The sequence below is a fragment of the Eublepharis macularius genome, chromosome 4, assembly GCF_028583425.1.
Source record: "Eublepharis macularius isolate TG4126 chromosome 4, MPM_Emac_v1.0, whole genome shotgun sequence".
Taxonomy (NCBI): domain Eukaryota; kingdom Metazoa; phylum Chordata; class Lepidosauria; order Squamata; family Eublepharidae; genus Eublepharis; species Eublepharis macularius.
This window is the reverse complement of record NC_072793.1, coordinates 99,940,384-99,962,356: the sequence shown is the minus strand read 5'-3', so window position 1 is coordinate 99,962,356 and position 21,973 is coordinate 99,940,384. Positions and strand designations below refer to the sequence as shown.

The 21,973-nt window shown below is 39.1% G+C and overlaps 1 protein-coding gene across 1 annotated transcript in view; it reads right to left on the bottom strand.

Annotated features, from left to right (window-relative positions):
* DOCK3 (dedicator of cytokinesis 3) overlaps positions 1-21,973 on the bottom strand; it is a 566,279-nt gene that overhangs the window by 303,608 nt on the left and 240,698 nt on the right. The window contains exons 14-15 of the mRNA XM_054976377.1: positions 21,645-21,733; positions 4,064-4,189 (exon numbers count right to left, since the gene is read on the bottom strand). Coding sequence (XP_054832352.1) covers positions 4,064-4,189; positions 21,645-21,733 — 215 coding nt within the window. The remainder of the gene's footprint in view (positions 1-4,063; positions 4,190-21,644; positions 21,734-21,973) is intronic.

The following is a 21,973-nucleotide window of genomic DNA, read 5'->3' as shown; positions in this document are numbered from 1 at the left end:
ACTATCCCAGAGGGATAGTAGGTCTGTCAATTAGTCCAGAGAGAAGGCCTGGAGCCACCCTCCTATGCTGGCATCAAATAGAACACGGGGTTAGGTTTGGTGTTGAATCTGGATCCGTTCCAGGAAGGTTACAGAGTTTAGAGACCCTGAAGTCTCTCTGTTGGAAGGCACCTCTGAGTGCCAAAGAATTGGAGTCAATACTGTTAAACCTGTTGTCCTCTTTAATGGAAAAAGAGAGCATACATTTCATCTCCATTGAGACCTTATTGAGGGCAAGCTGCCAAAAAGTTTCTCTCTCTGATAAGAGGAAAAGGTTGGGTTTGGAGAGGTGATGCCTTCCATCATCACCTCTCATTCATTCATAGGCTGCAATGGATGAGAACGTTGGAAACTAGAGAGTGAGTTAAAGGCTGTATCGTGTTCAGGCTGCAATCTGTCTAAGAATTCAGAGGCTTTCCTGATCTTGAGAAGATTCTGCCCTAGACTAACCTGGTCAAGAGCAGGATATTGAAAGAGTTCCTCCACCCTGTGGATACAAGCTCTGAAAAACAAACCCCAGAAGATACAGAGCTTATGCTGATGAGGTAGCAGAGACCTCATGGGCCTCATGGGGGAAGAACTCACTCTTCCGTTGCTATGGTTTCCGAGAATATTGTCACTGTCCTTGGGTAGAATAGCACCTGAAATGAGGCAAATATCAGGTGTTTCCAGGGGAACATTCAGGGCTTCCTGGAGGGGGAAGGAAAAGAGTGCATCTTTTGCAAAGGAGCTCAGGCGTCTCCACTCATTCATTGTATCAAGAACCTTACCAAGAATCTGGAACTGAAACTAGAGAGAATGTGGTGCCCCAGCGAAAAACCCTGGAGTGTTCCCTGTTGCAGGTGTCCAGAGGTGCCACTGAAGTGGCTAGACCTGCAGATCTTAGGTTTGTAGAAGAATCCAGCCCCAAAGAGGAAATATACTCTCCTGACCATTCTCCTTCCTCCTGCTCTGAAGCCATGGAGTCTGAGGCAGAGTTAGAGCACAGTGAATCTGAAAGACCAGAAGAGGCAGAGTGTCTAGATCTGGGTGGGGACAGAGAGTGGGACTTGTTGGCAGAGTGTCTATGCAACAATCAGGACACTGAATCAATTAAGAATTACAAAAGCTTTATTAACAGAACTAACACACAGTGTATGAAAGAGAACAAAATAAATCTTACTAGCTACAAGAGTTCTCCAGAGTTCTGAGGAGGAAGAGATTACCTTAAGAGCAACATTCTGCAGACAGACAAGGCGAAAGTTCCTTATTAGAAAGAAAGTACTCCCCCTACAGTCCTTTATAACTAGATGGGGCTTGCTGCCCCCTGTAGGATCTTCTCTTCTTAAGACATTGCTATACTTCAACAGGGGTGAGTGGAGGCCTCAAGTGCTGCTAGGCCTACAAGATCTTGTGGTGCACCTAGGATAGCGTTGCAGGTCCCCATAACCTCCCAGCAGGAGGGGGGGGGACCTGGTACTCACCAGCATGGAGAACTTTGTGTTCCCAGAGCTGATGCGATGATACCACTTCTGGAAGTGATGTCATTGCACTTTGCGCAGGAATGCTCCCCTGCTTCGTTTGGAGCCAAAATTGGTCCCTGCGGAGTGTGGGGGCACTCTGTGCAAAGTACAATGTTGTCACTTCAGGAAGTGACATCATCACGCCCTATCAGAAGTACACCCACCACATTTGCCTGGGTTGCCTGCCAGTGGCAGGCAATCACAGGGCAGGTTGCAATGGGCCAAACTGCCAGGCAAGTGGGGCAAACTGGTGGGCACCTGGGAACTGCAACCTAGGTGTGTAGAACAAAGTCCCTGTGTCATGGAAGTAGCAGCCAGGGTACTCTAGGAAAAATGATACCAATGGCTAGTGGATCTTTTGTTCTGGAGCTGTATCTTTTGTTTTGTCTCCTTCGTGGGGACTGGGCAGGAGAGAAAAAGAGAAGAGGAAGGTTTGTTCCTTCAACATTGGTGAGCTTTCCCCCCCCTTCTACTGCTTTGTCACAGATCCTGCTGGTTGTTTATCACAGCTTTCTGGATAAGATAGTTGCTCTCAGAGATGGGAAGCCCCATCTAAAATGATCAGAGGGAATTTTCCCTCACATTTTGGGTAAGCTGAAGGTGGCTTCTGCATCAAACCTGATACAACATAGAGGAGGGCTTTCTATCCACTCAGTGCCTTCACTAGAAATTGGGGAGGAGGAAGCAGCAGAGCAAGCAGCATTTACTAGGCCTAGAGCAGCTTTCTCTCTGAATACTCCAACACAGAGAAGGATGACTGGGCCATTCCCACTCCCCCATTTCCTTCTTGGAGTATCTCATGGTTGTGGGAGAGAATTATGTGCATGGGAGAAGTGCCTAGAAGGCACTGATATTTTCTTGGGCCTCCTCCTATCCAAGGAATGTGGATGGCATCAGAACGGTGGAACTGGAGTTAGTTTCACTTTGGGCCCAACTAGGGTTGCTAGGCTTAACCTGACAACTGACAGGAGATGGGGGAGGTGAGAACTTACAGGTATCCTTGGTGCAATGATGTCACCACTGGCATGCCCCAGAAATGGCATCATAGTGCTACAGGCAACACTCTAGCATTTACCCAACACTCTAGCATTTACCCATTTGAAGTGTATGCTAGAGTGTCGCCTCCAGAGAATACATTATTTACAGATTGTACTAGAAGTTGTGTCATCGCATCAGGGATGCTGATCATGTCCCCTTCCATTTTGACCACCAGTTTCCTCCCACCACCCATTTGAGCAGCAGCAGGCGGTGGCAGTCATGGGCAGACCTCTCACTATAAGTGAGAATATGGCATCCCTAGGTCTAACTGATACTAGAGATTCAATACAGAGGAGGACAAGTTGCCTACTCACTGCCCCTACTGGAACTTCAATAGGGGAGAGGGAAGCAGCAGAGGAGCAATCAGTGTTTGATGGGCCAATGGCAGCTGGTCCCTGCGGGGTGACAGAATGGCAGAATTGGTGATGATTTCTGTTTCAGACTCTTCTGACACAACACCTTCAATGTGAGGGAAAGTTGGCGGGCTGTTCATTGTCCCTGCCAGAGCATCAATGAGGGGGCCAATGGAGCCAATGGAATTGTCTGGGTACCATGGTGGCAGGTCTCTGAGGTTTCTGTGACATCTCAGTTCTGGGTGCTGCTATGAGTGGTTGCTCTTGTTAAAGTAATTATCTTTTTCTGTCCCCACCACCACCACAAACAGGAAGGAATTTGGGTGTCAATTTATTCAGATGCTTAGGAATGGTAGCTCTAGGAGTGAAAGACATGGAAGCTCAGTCAGCCACAGAATGGGTAGGTCATGGACTTGGGGGGGGAGGGCAGTGTCCCACCTCCAAAGTATAGTGGAAACCTTTTTGAAAACTTTGCATATGTCCTATCCACAGAGCACGGAATAGGCACAACCCATGGTAAAGATATTTTCCTTCACTGAAGAACAGCTGCCCTTCATCAAAGTACTTTTGAAATTCTTAATTTTAAATGCCATCCAGCAAGGTGTTGTTTTGTGTCCCTTTGGTTCCTGGATAATATAAGCCTTTCATACCATTTCTTAACCTTCTGTAAATGATAACAGAAAAGTCCTTTCTGTAGTTCAAGTGCAATAATTTTCATAGATCATAGCCAGAGATCCCCCAGCCTAAGATAATTGCTCAAGCACTAATCCCTCTTCTATGCATTTTCCCCCAAATATTATTCCATCCCCCTTATCCCCTCTTCTTTTCTCCTACAAGGAGAGATGTAGGTTATCATCAAGCATCATCAGATCTACGCATAATCTATAAAATGTTTAATAAAGAAAAAAGAATATTTAATTTTTAAAAATTATTGCTTTTTGTCTAAGTATTCTTACACAATAAAAGTGAACAAAACTTGCAGTTAAATCACTGAAACTTATTATTACGAAATACAGAAGGAAAATACTGCTTATTTTACTAACTTTTCATGAATGACAATTATCAGTATTAAAAAGCTGAAAGAGCATTAGAACGGAGCCCTCAACCTCCAGTTAGTGGTAATCTACTTACCAGGCATGATGACATCTGGGAAACCTATTTTTCTCGTAATAGCCACTCCTTTGTTGAAGATCATAGGGTATTCCCTGCGAATCTGCTCCATTTCTCCACGAAGTAGTTGAAGAGAAATTATAAGTCCTGCAAGAAAGATATACAACTATTTTCCTGAAAACAACATCCTCACAACTAAATCGATAAAAAAATTAATGTGGCAAATTATCATTATCTGATAATCGGATAATGGAAATTATCATTATCTGAATTTCTTTCTGGAAGTTAAAATGGACAGTTTTCTCTTTAACACAATAGGAAGCAGAAACCTCCAAAGTTATCCAGAACATGTGATTGAAACCCAACATGTACACAGGCACTGGTCTCCAATTTCATTTGTTGGCTCTTTCTCACAAACAGATGTATGTGTGTATGGGAAGATATATCTATATTTACTGTAACAAGTGAACAGGGCTTTCTTGCTACCTAGGATGCAACTCTTTCATCTTCCTGCAGTTTTCTTTGCAGCACGGACAACATCTCATGGCCACGGAATGGAGGAAGAGGAGCTGCAGCTGCCATTACAGAAAGCTGATATGTTGCATCTCTTCTGTCAGAGCAACGATGGATCCTAGCATCGCCAGGACAGAGGTTCAGCTATTCCCTGCTGGCTCTTCAGGAGGAAGAGTAGGTGTGGTACATTTCCTTATTCCTTTCAGAAAAGCTATCTCTGCCTTAGTTCCACGGAATTAGGGAGGGAGTACACGAACAGTGTTTCTTGTATGCAGAATCCTCTCTGTTAATTAGCAGGATTTGAGTCCAGTGGCAGTTAGGGACCAACAAGATTTTCAGAGTGTTAAGCTTTGGAGAGTTGGAGCTCCCTTCCTCAGACACCTAAGGGAGCTCTGACTCAGCTTACACTCTGAAAATCTTGTTGATCTCTAAGGTGCCACTGGACTGAAATTCTGCTGTTCTACTGCAGACCAACATGGCTACCCACTTAAACTAAACCCTCTCTGTTATTTGTGTCCAGTCCTGTTGTGATTTTTTCATGATTGGCACAGAAGCTAGGCACTTTACTATTAAAAGAGTATGATGCTAGCCAAATGATCCTCCTCCTTCACAGGAAGTAAAAAGTGTATGTGTGGTTTGGTGGAGAGGAAAGCTTGCAAATGTATCTCTCTTTGCTGTCCTTGCTGCAGAAATGAGAAGGGGAGGGGGTTTACACACTCTACTGGGGGATACACATTATTGTAATGGTCCAAGGACCTATGAGTGCTATCAAACCCCAACTCATATGGATCCCATAAGATAAAAATTCAATGAAGTAACATTTTCTAGATACATGTTTGAAGTGTTTATTCCCCCTAAGATGCAGGATAATAGTCATATTGGGGAAAATGTATCTTGAGTTGCTTTAGTCCATATTAAATTTATAATGGTAATTGATATGATATAATATGATATGATATAATATGAGATTAGTTTCATTTGCATGACTGCATAATTCTAATGAGAATATTTATACATAATTGCATTGTTCCTACATAAAAGGAACCATTACACTCATTTACCATTAAGGTCTCTCATCGGGAAACATGTAAAATACAATTTACCACATTTCAAGACAGAGTTTAAAAACTGTCAGTGACTGAAAAGTTCAGAAAAAAATAAAAGAGTGACAGTAGCTTGCCTTTGTCATATTATCTCTTGTAATCAGAGCAGGTAAGAAATTATTTAGTCTTTGCAGCACAGACTTGCAGTCTACTTGCTATTAGCGCCACTAAATTTATAGTAGCATTTGCTATCACAGTTTAGTTTGTGTTGAGTTGTTCCTAATGCCCTCTTTGATAATGCAGATTTCCACAAATATGATATTGCAACTGATACAAACAACTTCAGTCAGTCACAGCTCTCCAAAGCTCTCTCAGCCTCATCCACTTCACAGGGTGATTGTTGTGAGGAAAACAATAATCTACTTTGTAATCTACTCTGAGTGGGTGTTAAGTTGTCCTGAAGGGCGGGATATAAACCAAATGTTGTTGTTGTTATCTCATGAAGGTGGTAGGCGATGACCATGTTGCTGCTCTGCAGATATCATGAAACAGAATCCTTCCTGTCAAGACTGCTGAAGAGGCTTGTGCTCTGGTAGAATGTGCTCTTAAGACAATGGACATGTGACTCCAGACGTGTAATATGTCATCTTGATTGTTGAGATTATCCATCTAGATAAAGTTATGCAGATGTTGCCTTCCACTTGTTAGGGCCAGAGAAAAATGTGAATACATTCTTATTTTTACGTATGTCCTTGACCCTGTTGAAATAAAAGAGCCCTCCTCACATCTAAGGTGTCTAGTATGTGATCTTTGTGTTCCAACAAAAGTGGAGGTATTTTCTTCGCTGTCATTTATAGAAATATTAAAGTATGCATCTTTGAGATTCAAAACAACAAACCATACAATTATCTGCAACAGTAAAATAACTTCAGAAAATGATAACATTTTAAACTCTGAGGCCTTCAAACATTTATTTAAACTTCTACGGTCAAAAATAATTCTCCTTCCCCCATCCCTCTTAGTTATACTGAAATAATGCGAGTAAAAACCCTTGGACCACTCAGAGTGGGGAACTTCCTTTTTTTTTTAATAAAATTTTTATTGGATTAGAATCATTTAATTTCACATTACAATCAATTCCCCCATTTCCCAATTTCTAACCCCCTCCCTTTCCCCCCCTTTTTGTAGACTTCCAACAGTTTTCCAACCCTTTGTCCCTTTTCCCTTACTCATTTTAAATTCATCTATCTAACAAACATATACTTTCCCTTTATTCTAAGCAATAATTCTTTAACTATTTTTAATACTCTGTACCCTATCTTTAAGTCCCTTCTTCCATGTTAGACAAACAATTTGTCCCATTTTTTCATAATTTCAAATATTTCTGTAAACCATAAACCATATAAACCATACATTCATATAAGTCAACCAATTTAACTTATACTCTATATGTTACTTTTTCTGCATATCTTATCTTCATTCTGCTTTAGTTATATTTAACTATATTAATATTTTTATTCTACTTTGATTATACATCTATATAACTATCATCAAAAGTTATCAATCAATTTGACCCATATATATCTTCAGGTAGACTTATTCAATTTAGTACATTATACAATTTTTACCCAAAATAGTATTAGTTAGTCAGTCCTTATAGTTAATTATTTTCTATCAATATTCTATGTATTATTCTATATATAACAATCTAACAAGGTAGCTGCTTAGAAATTCTCATTTGCCTCTCCGCCCCCCGGTAAAGTCACCCCCCTCTGCATTTTATTATGTTTCAATAGTTCTCAAACTGCCACAGTTCTCCTCCCACCTCCCATTTCTTCACCAAATATTGTTTCAGCTTCTCCCAGTCTGTGTTGAACTGCCCTGGGTCAAGGTTTCTCAATTTTCTTGTCATTTTGTCCATTTCCGCCATATACAGCAATTTGTAAATCCAATCCTCAATAGTTGGCACTTCTTGTACTTTCCATTTTTGCGCATACAAAAGTCTAGCCGCTACTGTCATGTAAAATAGCAATGTCCTGTGTTGAGCTGGAATGTCCTCCATTCCCAAGTTCAGTAGCAGGAGTTCTGGGTTCTTATTAATTTGAAATTGTAAAATCTCACTTATTACTCTTATTATTTCCCCCCAGTACTGCCTAGCTACCTCACACGTCCACCACATATGATACAGGGAACCCTCATGTTTTTTACATTTCCAGCATTTGTTAGAAGTGTTCAAATTCCCTAGCGCAATCTTCTTTGGTGTCATGTACCAACGATAAATCATTTTGTAAATGTTTTCTTTAATATTAGTACACGTCGTAGTCTTCATTGTATTCTTCCACAAGTATTCCCATGCCTCCATTGTTATTTCTTTGTTGAAATTTATGGCCCACTTCACCATTTGTACTTTAACTATTTCATCTTCAGTATACCATTTCAGCAGTACTTGGTATACCTTGGAAATTTCCTTCTTGTCCTCTTTTAAAAGTGTCTGCTCTAGTTCCGAATTTTCTGTTCTAATGCCTCCCTTTGCACAGTCCGAATTGTAGAGATCTCTGATCTGTCTGTACTGAAACCAATCATAGTTTGGTGATAACTCGTCCTGTGTCTTTATTTTAAGTTTAGAAGATTCTATTCGGGTTATCTCCTTATACGTTAAACACTGTTGCTCAGTATCGACAGCTCTCGGATCTATTACCTCATATGGAACCACCCATAGGGGGGTTCCTTCTTGTAAATAATCTCTGTACTTCTTCCAAGTTGCATATAGGCTTCTCCGTATGTAATGATGTAAGAACATAGAGTTCACTTTTACTTTATCATACCATAGGTATGCATGCCATCCAAATATTTTTTTATATCCCTCTAGGGCCAATAATTTCTTATTCTTCAGCATCATCCAGTCTTTCAACCACACTAGGCAGATTGCATCATAGTAAAGTCTTAGATTGGGCAGTTGCATTCCGCCTCTTTCTTTTGCATCTTGTAAGACTTTCATTTTCACTCGAGGCTTCTTGCCTGCCCAAACAAAATCTGATATTTTCCTCTGCCATTTTTCAAACTGCTTAGAGTCTCGAATAATTGGTATTGTCTGTAGCAAAAACATTACTCTTGGTAACACGTTCATCTTAACTGCTGCAATCCTTCCCAACCATGACAAATTCAGTCTATTCCATTTAATCAGATCTTGTTCAATCTGAGTCCATAATTTTTCATAGTTATTTTTGAATAGATCTATGTTCTTTGCAGTCAGTTCAATTCCCAAATATTTCACCTTACTTGTTACTTCACAGTCTGTTATTTCCATTAACAGTTGTTGTTTTTGCTTAGTCATATTTTTACATAATATCTTTGACTTCTTTTTGTTAATATAAAACCCTGCCAAATCTCCAAACTCCTTAATCTTCTCTATCACTTTTGGCATGTTCTCCGTTGGGTCTTCTACAATTAACATTATATCGTCCGCAAATGCTCTGACCTTATAAGAAAAGTCTTTTATTTTTATTCCACGAATTTCTTCATCTTGTCGTATTTGTATCATCAGAATCTCCAATACCAGAATAAATAACAGCGGAGACAACGGGCAACCTTGTCTTGTTCCTTTACTTATAGTCAGTTTCTTTTTTTTTTTTTTTGAAAAGATTTTTATTGGGTTAGGGTCAAATGTTTACACATTACAATCAATATTCCCATTTCCCAATTTCTAACCCCCTCCCTTTCCCCCCCCATTTTGTTGACTTCCAACAGTTTTCCAACCCTTTATCCCTTTTCCCTTACTCTTTATATATTCCTCTATCTAACAAATATATATTCTCCCTTTATTCTAAGCAATACTTCTTTAACTATTTTTAATACTCTGTACCCTGACTATGAGTCCCTTTTTCCATAATGGATAAACAATTTATCCCATTTTTCATTATTTCACTTTCAATTATTTCTATATATCATAAACTATGTAAACCATACATTCATATAAATCAACCAGTTTAACTTATACTCTATATGTTATTCATTCTATCTTCTTTCTATTTTAGTTATATTTGTTTACATTAATATTTCTATTCCCCTTCAGTCATAAGTCTATATATGATATCAATCAATTTGACTCATATACAACTTCAAATAAACATATTCAGTTTGGTACACTGTACGGAATCAAAAAGAAAATATTATTAGTTAATCAATCCTTATAGTTAACCCTTATGATTAATTATTTTCTATCAATATTCTATTTATTATTCTATATATATCAATCTAATATCATAACTGCTTAGAAATTCTCTTTTACCTCTTCTCCTCCCCGGTAAAGTCACCCCCCTCTACATTTTATTGTACTTCAGTAGTTCTCAAACTGCCACAGTTCTCCTCCCACCTCCCATTTCTTCTCCAAATATTGTTTCAGCTTCTCCCAGTCTGTGTTAAACTGTCCTGAGTCCAGGTTTCTCAATTTTCTTGTCATTTTATCCATTTCTGCCATATACAGCAATTTGTGGATCCAATCTTCAATGGTTGGCACTTCTTGTGTTTTCCATTTTTGCGCACTTATAGTCAGTTTCTTAGTAGCCTCGTCATTCACCACAATTGCTGCATTCTGGTCTCTATAGATTTCTTTAATTGCTCTTATGAATCTTTCTCCCATTTGTAGCTTTTCCATAGTGGCAAACATAAAGTCCCAGTTCAGATTGTCAAACGCTTTTTCAGCATCAACAAAGAAGAAACCAACCTCTTTATCACAACGCTTATAATATTCAATAGCATTGATCACTGTCCTTAGGTTATCTCTGATTTGTCTATCTGGCAAAAAGCCTGCTTGTTCCTCCTCAATAACTTCCGAAAGCCATCCCTTCACTCTCTCCGCCAGTATCTTCGTAAAGATTTTATAGTCATTATTAAGTAACGATATAGGTCTAATTTTTCACATTAGTCAGATCTTGGCCCTCTTTGGGGATCAATGATATGTTAGCTTCATTCCAGGTATCTGGAATCCGTTGATCCTTTAAGACTCCATTGATCACCTCTTTTAGGAATGGTGCCAGTTCGTTGGCCATTGCCTTATAAAATTTAGCTGTAAGTCCATCTGGCCCTGGCGCCTTTCCCAGATTTGTTGACTGTATTGCCTTTCTTATTTCCTCATCCGTTACTTCGTTGTTCAATCTATCTCTCCAAGCTTCCGAGATTACTGGGAGCTTCATTTTCTCCAAATATGTCGCTATTGATTCTTTGTTCACCTCTTTCTTATTATACAGTTTAGCATAAAATTTATACAAGGCTCTACTAATGGCTGTCTGTTCCAAATACGTTTTGTTATCTTCACAAATTTTATTTATTGTTTTCTTTTCCTTTCTCTTTTTCAGTTGCCATGCCAAATATTTCCCAGGTTTGTTTGCACCTTCAAACGCTTTTTGGTTCAATCTTTTAAGATTCCACTCCAATTCTTTGTTATTCATTGCTGTCAGCTGTTCTTGAAGTATTTTAATGTCCTGATAAATTTTCTTTTTCCCTGGTCTCCTCTTTAGCTGTATTTCTTTGGCTTTTATTTTCTCCATAATCTCCTGTCTCTTCTCCTCTTTCTTTTTTCTGGCTCTTCCATTTAAGTCCATTAGTATGCCCCTAATTACCGCCTTGTAGGTGTCCCAAACCTTGTTGGTTGGTACTTCTTTATTCATGTTGTATTGTATGAAGAACTTTGTCTCTCTTCTCAGCATCTCCATGTTCTCTCCCTCTTGTAACAAGTCCTCATTTATTCTCCATCCTTTCCTTTTGCTCCTTCTCCCCAATTTCCACATAATTGGATTGTGATCCGAGCCTACCATCGGCATTATTTCCACCTCCTTAGTCCATAACGCTAAGTCTTTTGAGGCCCAGATCATGTCAATTCTCGATAGTGTAGAATGTCTTGCGGAGAAGAACGTGAATTGTCTACTTTTAGGGTTTTGTCTTCTCCATACATCTTCTAAGGTTTCCTGTTGTATCAATTCAAAAAACAGCTTTGGTAACAGTCTTCTTTTCTTTTGTGCAGTTGATGATTTTTTATCTAATTCCAAATTTGTCACTCCATTGAAATCTCCAGCAAGAATTATCTGGTCATATGAAAGTTCATCTAGTTGCTTCCTCAAATCCTCAAAGAAGCTTTCTTTTGCTCCGTTAGGTGCATAAATTCCGACTACCAGCACTCTCTTTAAATTCCATATACATTCCACTGCTATGAATCTGGCTTCCACATCCTTCATTACAAACTTTGGCTGCAGCTCCTCTTTTATATACAGCACCACTCCTCTTTTTTTCTTATTAGAGGCCGCTGCAAAATCATTACCCAATTTTTTCGATTTTAAATATTTTACGTCCTGGTTTCGAATATGGGTCTCTTGCAAACATACAATATCACATTTTTGTTTTAATAGCCAGTGAAAAATGCTTTTTCTCTTATTCGGTGAATTAAGTCCATTTACATTCCAAGATAAAACTTTACACTCCATAATCATAATCTTGTTGCTGGTAAGTCCTTTTCATTGTCCCTTAAAAATCGCTCCATCTCTCGTTCAGATCTGATACGCTTTTTGGCCCCTCCAAATTCAAAGGACACTCCTTCTGGTAATTCCCATCTATACCTGATTTTCATGTCCTTCAGAATCTGAATTAGCGCTTTGTATTTTTTCCGATCTAGTAACACCGATCTGGGTAATTCCTTCATAATGATAATCGTCTTGCCGTCAATCTCCAATGGATCTTGAAACTGTTTAGTCACAATCTTCTCTTTCATACTTCGGGTCGTAAACTGCACAATCACATCTCTTGGTAATTTCCTCTGGGTCGCAATTCTTGAATTTACACGATATACCACGTCCAGGATAGCCACAACTTCCTCCTCCTCCTTTCCCAGGTATTCAGCTAACACCTCAGTCATCTGTTCTTGCGCTGTCTTTCCTTCCACTTCCGGCAAGCCGCGAAATCTCAGCTGCTTCTCCATGTGTTTACTTTCCGCAACCGCCATTCTCCCCCTCATCAACCTCATCTCTGTTTGTTGCGTATCAGCTAGATTCTCCACCGCACCTTCCACTACTTTGACTCTCTGCTGTGTTCCTTGCAATTCATTTTGCATTGTTTCCATACCTTTCTTCACTTCTGACAGCTCACTTTTCACTGTCTGTTTAACCTCCTTGATCAGCTCCAGTTTCATGTCCTTAAGTTCTTTAATCACTTCTAAGAGTTTTTTGTCTAGATTTTCTATTGCCGATTGCCACTCTTTTTTCGACATCGTGGGGCTTGCTTTAGCTCGCTCCCACGAGTCCGCTCTCTTCCTTAACTCCGTGGCGTAAAATTTAATGTCTTTTTAATTTTTAATTTAAATGTCCCGGTCTTCTTGCAAAAAAAACTTTTAGAAAATCCAAAATGTCGGGCGTCTTTTCTCTATGGTTCTTCTATGATTTTTGTAATCCAAAATGGCTTACTTCCTCTTCCGCTGAAGCCGCGGCTCTTCCCCTTTCAAAGATGGCGATTCCCTTCTTCCTGCCCTCCGGCAGGGGCCGCTTCTCTCCAGCTACTCTATTGTTATTACGTACTTCCTGTTTCCCGACTTCCCACAGTAGCTCTCGCGATGGTAAAATTTTCTCACAGCTCCATAACCGCAAGTATTCAAAACAATAGTCCGATTTCTTTAATAACTTCTTTAAACTTAGTCTTTTTTCTAATACAACTCTTGCCGAGTCTTCCCCTCCTTGTAATTAGCCTGTTGCAGTTTGAAAATCTACTTTTATTCTTCTTTACTTTTAACAATCTGTCCTGTATCAGAAGATAGTGATCTTTACCTTCTCATTCACTTTCCTTGGGTTGTAATCACTGTTTCAATCTTAGTTTCTCCTCTACTCTTCTTTCCCCTATTGAAGCTTGGGTACGTAGGTCTTATGCCAACCGCATTGGCCCCGAAACTGCCGCAGAGATCGTAGCCGACCTGTCACAGGGTGGGACCTCAAGGGTCGGGAGCGGGTCCATTGCACAGAACCCCCCCTCGCCCGAGATTGACGTGCCCTGAGGTCTTGAGCGTTCTTTGCCTGTTCTCCGCCTGAGAGCAGTCGGCCGCGGGCTGTTTTGCCCCCGCCGGCCGCTTAAAACGGCAATCCGGTCAGCTCCGCAATTGGAGCTGCGTCAGACCTCCATAAATCCCAAACCGGAAGTCAGAGTGGGGAACTTCCTGAATGGCTCCATTTGCGAACAGACATGATACTTCCTCCTCTAACACTGTGGAGGACAATGAAGATCAGTTAACCAGATTCAGCTCCCACAGGAGCAACTTGAACTCATCCCCTTTCTATAATGGACAAGACTCAGGCATCTTGTGTAATGTCTTGCCATGCTGGAAGGTATGGAGCCAGCTGGTTGAGGATGAAGGGGTTTCCATCTAGTCATTAGAATAATTTTCCTTTATAGGATGGATCAGTGGAAGGCTGGGATGAATGTTTGTTCCTTCTTTTGCCCTGGGGATACAGGGGTTGTGGTTGCAGAACAAACAAGGTTCTGTATGACTGCTGTATGACTACTGGAATGCAAAAGTAGGAGACAAAGCAGAATCAAACATAGTTGGAACATTTGGACTAGGATCATGAAATGAAGCAGGAGAGCGACTCATAGAATCAGGCAACCAAAAAAAATTGTATACATAGAATTGGTTACCAATACAGCAACTAAATAGATTACATAATTGGAAGCAGAAGATAGAGAAGCTCTTTCCTCTCTGGTAATACAGATGAGTTGCTAAAATAAAAAATTAGAATAAAGCTGAAGAAAAACTCTAAAAGAATCAAAGTGCCAAAATACAATCTAAACAATATTCCTAAAGAATTTAATGACCATGTAAAGAACAGATTTACAATACTAAGTTTAATTGATAGTGAGCCAGAAGGACTATGGACTGAAACCAGAGAAATTATCAAGAAAGAATGTGCAAAGACTATTGCTGTAGCCAAAAAAAAAGGAGAAGCCAAAATGGATGAAACTCTTAAAATTGCTAAAGGTAGACAAGAAGCAAAAGCAAAAGGTGACAGAAATAGAGTCAAAATTCAAATTCAGCTTTTCAGTGACTTGCATGCGGAGATAAAGAAATCTATTATAATAACCAGTGCAAAGAAATAGAAGAGAACAACAAGAAAGGAAGAACAAGAGACTTGTTCCAAAAGATCTGAGAAATCAAAGGGAAATTCAAGCCACAGTTCCTGAAAGATCAACATGGAAATACAATATCTGATCAGGACAAAATAAAGGAAAGATGGAAACAATATGCTGAAGAGCTATACAAAAGAGATGGAAGGATGATAGACACCTTTGCCAAAGAATCTTTTGATGAAGAACCAGAAATCCTAGAAAGTGAGGTAAAAACTGCACTCAAAGCAATTGAGAGAAACAAAGCACCTGGAGTAGATGGAACACCAATAGAGCTATTTCAAGCTATAGAAATGGAGTCCATCAAAATCTTAACAAGAATCTGTCAACAAATATGGAAAACAAAACAATGGACTGGAAACACTCAGTCTACATTCCAGTTCCAGAAAGCGGGGATGCCAAAGAGTGCAGCAACTATCAGACTATCGTGTTAATTCCCCATGCAAGCAAAGCGATGATCAAAATTCTACAGCAAAGACTCTTACCACATAAGGAATGTTCAAGCTGGATTTCGAAAAGGAAGAGGCACTAGAGATCACATTGCAAATTGACAATGGCTAATGGAACATACCAAGGAATTTCAGAAGAAAATCAGCCTGTGTTTTATAGTTTACAACAAAGCTTTGACTGTATGGACCATGAAAAGCTATGGAGAGTCTTATAAGAAATGGGGGTGCCACAACATCTGATTGTTTTCATGTGCAACCTGTACTCTGGGCAAGAGGCTACTGTTAGGACAGAATATGAGGAAACAGAATGGTTTCCAATTGGCAGTGTCAGACAAGAATGCATATTATTTCCCTACTTGTTCAAACTCTATGCAGAGAATATCATAAGGAAAGCTGGATTAGATCTAGAAGAAGGTGGAGTGAAAACTGGTTGAAGGAACATTAACAATCTGAGATACACAGATGACATCACTTTACTGGCAGAAAATAGTGAAGACTTGAAATGACTACTGATGAAGGTTAAAGGAGAAAGCGTCAAAACAGGATTACAGCTGAACTTCAAAAAGGCAAAAGTAATGACTACTGAGGAATTACACAATTTTAAAGTTGACAATGAGGAAATTGAAATTGTTCAAGTTTTTCTATTCCTTGGCTCAATTATCAACCAAAAGGGAGACTGCAATGAAGAAATCAGAAGATTGAGACTTGGAAAAGGAACTGAGAAGGAGCTAGAAAAGATCCTTAAAGATAAAAGATGTCTCTCTGGGAACCAAGATCAAGACTATCCAAACTATGGTATTCCCCATTACTATGTGTGAATTTGAAAGTGGGACGATGAAGAAAACTGACAGGAAGAAAATTGATTCATTTGAAATGTGGTGCTGGAGGAGAGTTTTGCGGATACCATGGACGGCTAAAAAGACAAATAAGTGGGTACTAGATCAAATCAAGCCTGAATTCTCCCTAGAAGCTAAAATGACTAAACTAAGGCTATCGTGGCCACATCATGAGAAGACAAGGTTCTCTGGAGAAGTCAACAATGCTAGGAAAAGTGGAAGGCAGTAGGAAAAGACCAAAAATGAGATGGCTTGACTCAATAAAAGAAACCACGCCCTCCAGTTTGCAGGATCTGAATAAGTCTGTTAATTACAGGATACTTTGAAGATCTTTCATTCATAGGATCACCATAGGTTGGAGGCAACTTGTCAGCACATAACACACACACACACACACACACACACATGACTGCTGTTGAGGGGAGGGTTGATATCTATGCGGTCTTAAAAACTGCTGCTGATAAACATGCCTTGGAAAATACCTTGGTTTATAGGATGTAGACAGTTGAGGTGTTAAGGCCACCAATTTTGCCATCAATTTATTTTTCCCCATCCTGTACAGTGATTCATCAGTTTTAGCACTGAACAACTCTTTCCATTGAAAAGGCAGATCTTCTAGTTTAGCTCTTGATTCATGAAGTAATGCTGATAACTGGAGCCGTAAGCGTCACCTCAGAATTATCACTGAAGCCATGGACCTACTTGTTCAATCTATAGTGTGTCTAGCTGCATTTAGCTGCTGATAAGCCAACTTGACACCTTCTGCCTGAGTCACTTTAACTGAAGTCTTGTTTTCTTCTAAAAGAAAGTTAATGTGTTGAGTCATACAATCCCATAGAAACATTTGGTATCTGATCAAGATTGCATTATAGTTGGCTACCTTAAAAGCCAAGGCATCTGATTTGTATATTTTTCTGTGTCCTTCTTTGTCAACTCGTGCGAGAGTGGTTGCCTGCTTGTTGTTTAGATGGTAAGACCTCTGTGACTAGTGAAATCACTGGGGTAGGGGGAGTAGGAATTCACATCCATCCTCCTAACCCTTATATGTGTTCTCGAGCTTACATGCCAAAGAGGCTGCAGATGCAGGCTTCAACCAGTTGGATGCAATATCTAGCAGTCCCTGTAGAACTGGAAAGAGTATAGGGTCTGTGTCAGCATTGTACAACACATTCAATATCAGATTTGAAGGTTTCAGTTCCGACACTGTAATATTCAATTCTAAGGACTTTGCCCTTCTTATTAGTTGTTCTCCATACAGTCTCATGTTTTCCGAGGGCGAGATTGGTAAGCGATCTCCTGCTGTCTCATCTGGAGAGGGATCGGAGGCTACATCAGATCCAATGTCAGATCTGGAAGTCTCATCTGGTTCTTTGTCTGAATCCGATCTAAGTCTAAGGTTCAGTTCCAGTGACTTGGTTCATGCTGTATGCTGATGTGTCATGGTTTCAGAACTGAGGCTAAGAGCTTCCATAGCCTGAGGTGGCATAGGTTGCACAAAAGGTTTTTGATTCCACTGTCCCCATTGTATATAGAATATCAGGGATGGGACTTGAGGGTATGGAAACCACTGAGGTTGCTGGGTACCCCATAGTATAGTAATCGATTGCTTGGAACCATGACCTTGGGTACTCTCTCTCTCATCTGGTCTGGTACGCCCTTTGAGCACCAGATGCTGGGGCAGTGAGTCCTGGAGAATCTCAATTAGATCCTCGTCCAAAGATGAAGCTGACTAGAATCCTCATAGATGGAGATGGTGTATTATGTGGAGATATACATTTAGAATCTAAACCTTTGTTGGATCTGTGACGCTGTGGAGGCAATCTACAACTGGGTGAGCCTTCGTGAGAGTGCTTGGCCTTTTTCTTTGACATTGTAGGCAGTGGTTCCGATCTGATCAATGGAACTGAAGGAGATCTGAGCTCCAAAGGAGGGGGGGATCCAACGGCTGATCCAACAGCTGAACCAAGGGCATTAGGGCAGATGGAGTGTAAGCTCTTCCTTCTGATTCAACTGAATGCTTTTGAAGCTGTGTTTCTGGAACTCCAAGAGCCTTTTCATAGAGGACTGCTTTGAGTCTTGCCACCTGCTCATTATGTACCTTGGGTGTGAAGAGCTGGCACACTTTACAGGATGTCCCACTGTAGCCTTCTCCCATGCAAATGAGGCATGAATCATGCTTGTCTGATTGTGCCATCTTTGTACTGCAGTCAGCACATTTTTTTAACTTTTCAAATATTTTATTTTCAAATATAACTAAACAGAAAATTGTTATAAATATAATTAAAACAAATCTTACAGGTACAGTTTTAGTTATTAGATACAATACTATATATGTAAATCTTACATATAATTATATAAAATGATTTTTAATATATTAAAAATGTGTAATAACAAATCCTAGACTGGTTCAGCCTTGTATACTCTAATAAGTTCGAAATTGCTTGATAATTTTTCTTTGAAGGTTGTATATTTTTAGTAGTGATAAATTTAAAAAAGGGAAACCATTTTTCCATAAAATTTGTTGTTTTAGGGAAGTTTTCAGCTTGATAAATTCCATCATTGATCTTTTCGAATATGAAATAAAACCAGATTCTTGAATACCAGATAGTTATTGTAGGTATAACTTGGTTTTTCCATCTTAATGCCATAACATTTTGGTTGCCATTAGGATAATGTTTATGAAGTCTTTTCTAATTTGAGGAATCTGTATATTGTCCCACTGATCTAAAACTATCAACTCTGGTTTCAATGGAATAATATAACTGGTCATGTCAAATATGTGATTCAAGACTGATTTCCAAAATTCTTCTACAAGGGAACATTTCCATGAGCAGTGTGAATAAGTACCTGGTTCGCCACATCCTTTCCAACATAGAGGTGAACTTTTGGAGTATACAGCAGATAGTTTTTTGGGGGGCAGGGGTAAGCTACCAGTCAGTACATTTTTTAAAGAGGGCCATGATGTTGAAAAGGTTTCACTCACAAAGCTAGAAGGAACACAGCTTGTGAGGAGAAAACTTCGGAAAGCAAGAAATACATCCCAACTCCACAGCAGTGAAAAGAGAACTGAGGAAGGAGTGCTCCCCCATTCCTAGGTCATGTGCCACTTGGGTGGAAAAATAGTGGTGCATGTGGGACTGCACAGAAGCCATGAAGATGAAGCATTGTTCTATAAGGAATCAGCTGTAAGAGCCGTAGCCCTTATTCTGGAAACCTGAGCTGCTGGTTTTGCATAAATATAAATTAAGGATGCCATTTATCCTCCATAGTCCCTATAGTTGCTTTATTCCTAACGCTTACACTGAATATTGATAAAATTAGAAGAAATTATAGGAAAATTCCCACAATTTTAACATATAAAAATATATATTTTGTATTTTACTACGTAGCATAATTAAAAGGTCTGGTTTCTGCTAAAATCTTAATGGTTTTATTATATACAATTTAGGGAGCCTTTTTTCATCCCAAAATTGCAATGTGACCTAGTAATTCAAAACATAATTCCTTGTTCTAGAGAGAACATGGGAAAAAATCCTTCAAGACCATAATGAAATAGCTATGAGTATTAAAATTTAAATTTAGTAGGGTCCTTATAAACTTATTTTGGAGTATCCTCAAATCCTGCAAGCCCTCAGTCATATAGCATTTGAGTATACATGAAAACTGTTTACTCACTCAAAGATGTTCAAAACATTTAAAATTAATATAAAATGACATGCCCCACTGGAAAGGATTTATGATGGGATAAGCTTGTTGGGAGTTTGGTCATCTGCTTAATCTTTTTATGAGCAGGTACCAGATTACTTTGCACAAATCATCTACACAAAGACAAAAAGCCAAATGCACGTTTACATGTCATGTTACAGATGAAAATTTAAGCACACAAGTTGTTGTCATATAAGATTCCTTGTACAATCTTCTTCTATTATGTACATAACACATTTTTATAGATAATATCCTTCAATTTCATAAACATTTTACTTCATGTTGTGCCACTAAGAAGGCTGCAAGATTCATTTAAACATATAGGTTCAGTAATCTGGGTTTTGGATAATTGTTTAAAATCTTATTATGACAATGATAATTGATTTCTGAAAGAATTAGTCCCTCCATTTCTTCCTCCAGTTATTCCTCTGAAAAGAGTACTTTGATCTTGATTAACTCTATATCACTTCTATTGAAACAAATATTTTTGTCTTCAGAACTAAGAACTCCATGAGGCACTGTATGGTCAGTTTGATACGCACGCATTTTGTATTTGCCCCAATGGCAATTTATACCTTGACTGGAATGCTAAGCAGATGCATACAATATAACTGCGAAAATTATAAATTGCTAACCCATATCAAAGAAGAAACAGAAGCTCATAAATGACATGTTACTCTTTTCCTTCCTTCTCAACCTAGAGCAAAATTCTTTTTCATGCTCTGATACATTGTAATTATTGATCCAGACATTTTACTTCTAAGAAACATACTAGACCTTCCCTTTAACTAAGACCATAAAACCAATACGTGTGTGTACAGTGCCATCAAGATAAAACCAATTTATGGTGGCCTCTGCTGGGGTTTTCAAGGCAAGAGTCTAAAAGGTAGTTCAAACAGGTGCATAGAGACCCAGGTGTTCATTGGCGGTCTCCCATCCAATTAATAACAAAGGCCGACCCTGCTTAGCTTCTGAGATTTTATGAAAGCAGGCCAGCTATCCAGTGCAAAACCATCTATACTAAGTAACTTTTCAATGTGGGTAAAAGTTTAAAGGGTTTTTAGAAGACAGAATATGGAGATGCTACCTTTTAAAGACTGTGCATGGATCTGCTGGCAATTTTTTGTTGGTTCCATGATAGAAGATGGAAAAATAGTATTTGGTGCCAGAGATTATTAGATTATTTTCCTCTTCACCAGCAGCCCTGGGTATCAAGAAAGTAACACTACAGGATTTTCTAAAAGATGTGTTTATTTGGAGACAATGTTTATGAGAACTTGTGTTTTATGCTTCAACAAACATAGCTTAGAACTCTGACACACAGTACAACTAACACCACACTTCTAAACTGAATTAACAGCTTTATTAGTCCATTGAAGTCAAGGGGTTTAGAAAAATGTAACTCTGTTTAGGGTTACATTGTAACGGCCAAACTAGATGTGATGGCATCCTTTTGGCTGCCTCATGATTTAAATCCTCATGGTTTAAAAATGCCACAAAGGCTCAATTCTGATCAGTCCCACAACACAGCACTTTCATCCTCCCCACATGCCTTTTCAAGAGCTGAAACAGACATGGGGGCATTTTTATATTGGTTTTAAATGGCTGCAGCATCCCCATGGCAGCCATGAAGATGCTGCCATCTCTAGTTCAGCCCTAAATGATCCCAATGAAGGAGGCAAAAAGCAACTGAGCTATCTAAAAATATTACTTTTCAAAAGCAAAAGCTATGCACAGGCTATTCATTTAAAATATACTGAAAAGTCCAAAAATAAACATTTAGATTGCATGACAAAGACTTTGGTGATTCATCATGAAAACGTATTCTACTGCACATGTACATCCAATTCTCTATAACAAAGAAATTATGCAAGATTTTAATAAAGACAGAATTAAATATTACCATAATTTGAGCTGGGTGCTGTATATTTGGTGCTGGACTTGCGAATGATGTTTTCATGGATCTGATACCATTCATTCTCATTGTTGCACCTACAAAAATATAGCCAATGTTACCTGCTGCTTTATAAGGACTTGAGTGCATGTGTGTACAATTAACATAAAGAGAAAAAAACATTTCCCACACTAAAGAAAAAAAAGAAAAAGAAAAAGCATGCAATTATGTTTAAAAGCAGTAAAATCTCTCTCTCTCTCTCTCTCTCTCTCTCTCTCTCTGTGTGTGTGTGTGTGTACACGACAAACCTTGTTTTCAAATTAAGAACCTCTCAAGTA